Below are 5,632 nucleotides of genomic sequence, written 5' to 3'. Positions count from 1 at the left end.
ATTCCAGAGGCTTTGCAGAGACTGAAAGTCACAAACCCGCTTTCAAAACCAAGGACTGATGAGGTCCAGGTGACGGAAGGCGTGTGCAACAATCAGAAATCCAGTGAAGCTGAATAAGGGACAGTAGTGGGCAGAGCTTGGGATGTGACATTACCCCCTCTCCAGGAGCAGCTCCAGCTGCAAAACAAAGCCAGCCGGGGAGGCCGGGTGTAGTGCTGGTTAATAAGGATGATGTTGATTAAAAATCCCTGATGAGGTCAGGGTCGAGGATGTGCCCAGCCACCACCCAACATCACTTCTCAATCCAGAAGGTACTGGAGATAGTCCCCATACCTTCTAGAATCCAGGACTGCAGACGATATAGGCTGGAGCACCACCAACCTCCAATGCAGGGGGAGGAGACTTCGCAACATTGCCAGGACAAGTAATGCCCTGTCCCTGCGTGACGCAGAAACACTAGTACACGCCTTTATTACTTCCAGTATTACTTAATAGTTCCCAGAATTCCTAAGGCTGCAGCTGGGGGAAGAGCTTTTTCTTATAAAGCCCCCAAACTCTGGAATGATCTTCCAGAAACTGTTCGGGACTCAGACACAGTCTCAGTCTTTAAGACTAGGCTGAAAACTCACTTGTTCAGTTTAGCTTTTGGTAGCTAATGTTCCCCCTAGATAAAGGCAGCAGATCCAGGGGTCCATGGACACAAGGAATTATAGTAAACTGAGACGCTGGTGCTGTCGTCCTGCACGCGGTCACTCAGGTTTGTGGACGGTGGAGCGGAGGGATGCCGAACTGTCTCAGAGTGCTGCCGTGTCTGTGTGTCCTTCTGGTTCTCTCCTGTTAGTTAAGCTGTCATAGTCAGATCTGCCGGAGTCGTTAGCCACACTCTGGAAATGTTCACATTCCCTGTTTATGTACAAACGGATAGAATAAAACTAATTCCATTTACCTGCTTTCTTTCTGAGTATACAATCGCCCACATGTCCGGCTGGACACTGAAGGACGACTGATTGTCGAGCCCTCCTGCTGCCCACTTCAGACCAGCTGCCCATGCACCAGCTGCCACCACCTTGGACTAGCTGCCCACCCTACGCTGATGTTCTCATAGACTCCCAGCTATTACTACTACCAATATTACTGCTATTAATATTAGTAATATTATCACTCTGTAGGTAGTAGGATGGGTCCCCAATGGTGAGCCTGGTTCCTATCAAGGTTTCTTCCTCAGTTCTGAGGGAGGTTCTCTTTGCCACTGTTGCCCCTGGCTTGCCCGCCAGGTTTTTTTTTTTTTGTCATGATTGGCCCCTCCTTCTCCTCCATGTGCCTTTGTTCACCTTTTAGTCCTGTCATGTGCTTTTGTTTTGATTTCTTCACAGTCTGGCCCCCTCTTTTCTGACTCCGCCCCTGATTGTTACCACCTGTGTTTTCCACCTGTGTCCTATTATCCCTTGTTAGCCCTCTTGTATTTAAGCCCTGTGTTTCTCCTAGTTGTTTGTTGGTTTTTGTATGGTTTGTGCTGAATGTATTGTTTGATATGTATTCTCGTGTAGTGTGTTTACAGTCTGTGTTTATTTAAGTCATGTCTGTCCCTCCTGCTCTCCTTGTTGGCTCTCTAACCCTGGACTGTCTCAACCATGGCCCTGGATTTACCCCCAATAAAAAGTGCTACAAATAAATTGATTTGATTTGATTTAACAGCCTCTGCGAAGGGACCAGGAACCACCAGCTTGAGGCGCGAAACATGAAAAGATGGTAAGACACAGAATTCAGGGCTCACTACCCAAAATGGGCCTACAAACCAAGGTCTGGGTTTTTCACATGGCAGATTGAGCTTAAGGTCCCAAGATTAAAGCCAAACTCTATCACCTGTTGAAAGACCAGTTTCTCACTGCTGTAGGGATCCAGCTCTTACTCTGACCTTCTTTAAGTTCTTTCCATACGAACATGCGTGGTCTTCCAGACCTGGATGCTCCAAAACAGTCCTCTGGAAAATGACTACTGCAAACCCCAGTTTTCTCTGGATGTTTGGCTGAAATGATTTTTCATCTGCTTGTCTCTGATTTTCAGATCCTTTGGTAATATAAACTCAGACACACCTCCTTCCGCCTTATGCCATGCTAATATGGAAGGCCACACTCTGCCAGTGGACGGGATTGGGTCCTCAGGTTTGCGATGTGTCTGACTCAGCCTTTTTAATGCACTGAAGTTTCAAAGTGGAAATACTCAGCCAGGGCGCTGACTACTTATTTCACTCATGATGGGTTTTCTCTCAGAAAAGTCACCACATGAACAAAGAAGTTTAAAAACATGATTTTCAATGGAGTGTTTAAAAAAAGGTTTGAACAAAGTGCAGAAAGCTGATTCGATTTGAAAGGCTCCACCACAAATTAAGCTCCGCTTTTAAGTAACAGTATAAATCCATTCCTATCCATTTGGCTTTCCTGCTGTTTTCTCCGTCTCTTACTTAGAGATAATTACAGCAAAACAAAAGCACTGGATAAACATCTTTGCTGGAAACAGGCGTGGCACAAAATGCTGCTGAAAGGAGGCGCATAAAACTTCATGCGGTCAGTGAAGAAGAAAAAAGTGTGAAAATAGACTGACCCTTTCTAAACAGAGCCAGGAAGCAAGAGGAAAATCTTTTTTTTTCTTTCACTTTTATGCATCTGTACCTTTGAATCTGATTGTGAGAACTCAGAGTTGGGTTCTTATGGATTTCCTCAACCTTGACCTTTCGGAAGGTAAGATACTTTTTCTCTCTGAAAGATACGGGAATGTAGCAGTGACCAAGTAAAACTGATATCACTGATCATTACCACGTGGACACAGTACCTGGCGTATTCCGTCATTAACAAGCCCCCTATTGGCTGTATCCACCGGATGTGTAGCTATAACAGTTATAATGAACAGTTTTGTTTTAGAAACAAAATGACGTGCTACAGCAATAATTAAACTATATATAATTGAAGATTAGATTAGATATTAGAATAATTAAACAACAACAGCAACAATCTAAGAAAATCCCAACAACCTTAAAGCTGTTGATTTACTAAAATTAAAATACTGAATGAACCCAAAATCCATTTGACATGTTGGGCTTGAGATCACTCATCTTATATCCTCCATACACTATATTAGAAAACAGAAGAAGCGGATGTCAAAGGACTGACACTTTGATGAATGTAGTGCTCGATGTATATTTCTATTAAAAACCATGTTCGATTGCAAATCCAGACACACGTAATCTTAATCTCAGTTTTATAACTGAACTTTACATTGTGTCATTACAGAATACATTTTTTGTTTTAATTTGGATGTAAATAACAACATTTTTTTGGTTTTCAATATTCCATAAATTTGAACTATTTGCTTCAGCTTTTCTATCTTTTTATGTCTGATAGGCATAAAGCAGAACATGGGCAAAGCCTAAGTGGGTAATCAGGACTGTCAGGAGAATTCCCACTGGGCGGATAATGTTTTGCTGCTCACTGTGAGTTAACATTCAAAATTTATGTCCATAAATGGACAAGACAAATTTAATGTCACCAAATATATTTTTGTAGGAATGCAGAGTTTGTTTCTTTTAATCTGGGGCTGTTTGACAGGCTGTTTGACAGTGTTCTACACATTGCTGCTTATAATGAATTAATCATGAATTCTCCAGTGTGTGATTTATCAACAGCTTGCCAGCTAATTAGGAAATAAGAGTGAGAAATGAAGATGAACACATCCAGAATATTAAAAATGACCAATGCTGTTAACTTGCCTTTATCTGTTAGTTAACATTTAGAAATGATCAATTTTTAGAAATGAAGGAAAGTGACTGGATTGGCTGTTGGCTTTTTTGGAGGAAAGCAAGGTTTAGTGTGTGTAGGAGAGAAAATACAGCTAGAGTTTAGCTTTGCCTGGTCTGCATTACGTAAGTCCTGGTCTGCATTACGTAAGTCCTGGTTCTGCATTACGTAAGTCCTGGTCTGCATTACGTAAGTCCTGGTCTGCATTACGTAAGTCCTGGTCTGCATGTAGGTTTAAGTACCACAGAATATTTAGAGCTTGTTCCTGTACTGGGACTCGCACTGCCATGCGCTGGGTGTTTTACAGAGATCACTGAATGTTCTGTTCACATTTGTTGACAGTGGAAGCGTTTGATGCTGTTCTAATCATTACCTTCTTTCTCTCTTTCTACAGAACCTCCTGCTGGTGTTAGAGCAATTTTACCAACGGCAGAGGATGAACAGGGTGTGAATGTGAGTGATACTGCTGTGAGTATCCTGAACAGCAGCCTCACCACAGTCTTCCTCCCTCTCGTTTACATCTTCATCTTCATTGTGGGGTTGCCCACCAACGCCATGGCCCTCTGGGTGTTCCTCTTCAGGACCAAGAAGAAGCATCCATCGTCCATCCTAATGGCCAATCGAGCGCTGGCTGACCTGCTCTTCATCGTGTGGCTCCCACTGAAGATCACCTACCACTTCAACAGCAATGACTGGACCTTCGGGGAGCCGCTGTGTAAAGTCCTAGTGGGGTTTTTCTATGGGAATATGTACTGCTCCGCCATCTTCATAGCCTGCATCAGCGTCCAGCGCTACTGGGCGATTGTCCACCCACTTTCTCAGAAACTGAATAACCGTGTAACAGTGTGTGTGTGTGTTTGTGTGTGGATTGTAGTCTGGGTCCTCACTGTACCGCTATACCTGTATGACCAGACCGTTAAAGTCAATAATCTCGATATAACCACCTGCCATGACATCACTCGCTCCAACCAAACACACATCCCTGTTGGGTATTTCCTGACCATGGGCACTGTGGGATATGTAGTTCCCTGTGTGGTCTGTACTGTGTCCTACCTGCTGACCTTCCTCTCCCTCAGGAGGTGCGTAACAGACAGCAGCAGGAGTAAGAAGAAAAGGAAGGCTATAGTCCTCATGGTTACTGTGCTGGTGATGTTCCTGGTCTGCTTCACTCCCAGTAACGTCATGCTGATGGTCCATTACTCTCTGCTGGGTGTGGAGCATCAGAATTATATTTATAGTATCTACATGGTTGCTCTGTGTCTGGGCAGCCTGAACAGCTGCCTGGACCCATTCGTGTATTATTATATCTCGGAGGAGTTCAGAGATCATGTGAAGAACTCGCTGATGTGCCGTAGTGAACGTACATCCAAACAGATGAAGGTTTCCTCTGGACCTTTGCAGGTCACAGAAGAAATTCCAATGCCTCCAACAAACACAACAACATCTACAGTGGAACATCCAATTGAAGATTCTCTGACTGCGGCACAAGATTAGCAGAATAATTGGACAGTCTGGTGTGATCAAATGATGAATGTCTGGATCAGGAATGGAAGAGTGGGCTTCATTGTGGCTGACACTCCATGTATTTAGAGTTGTAATACTTTACAAAATGGGAACATATCTTAACAACTTAAATGGCAGATATATATATATATATATATATATATATATATATATATATATATATATATATATATATATATATGCTGTTGGAACAAAACCTTGTATCTCCAATATAGTAGCTTTATAGGAGAGGGGAAAAAACAACTTTACTATTAATGAAAATCAATGGAACCAGACGTTTCTTCAAGTCAATTCATTTATTTTGGTCCATCCTTTGT

At 42.8% G+C, this 5,632-nt stretch overlaps 1 protein-coding gene across 1 annotated transcript; it reads left to right on the top strand.

The window, feature by feature from the left end:
* The first annotated feature begins 2,591 nt into the window (after positions 1-2,591).
* Positions 2,592-5,432, top strand: LOC108416692 (proteinase-activated receptor 2-like). Its single transcript, XM_037546270.1, has 2 exons — positions 2,592-2,738; positions 4,186-5,432. The coding sequence occupies exons 1-2, from the start codon at positions 2,708-2,710 to the stop codon at positions 5,283-5,285; spliced, it is 1,131 nt and encodes a 376-aa protein (XP_037402167.1). The 5' UTR covers positions 2,592-2,707; the 3' UTR covers positions 5,286-5,432.
* The last annotated feature ends 200 nt before the right edge of the window (positions 5,433-5,632 follow it).

The sequence above is a fragment of the Pygocentrus nattereri genome, chromosome 16, assembly GCF_015220715.1.
Source record: "Pygocentrus nattereri isolate fPygNat1 chromosome 16, fPygNat1.pri, whole genome shotgun sequence".
In the NCBI taxonomy this organism is placed as follows: Eukaryota; Metazoa; Chordata; class Actinopteri; order Characiformes; family Serrasalmidae; genus Pygocentrus; species Pygocentrus nattereri.
The sequence above is the reverse complement of the archived record's forward strand: the minus strand, read 5'-3'. Positions and strand labels throughout refer to the sequence as shown.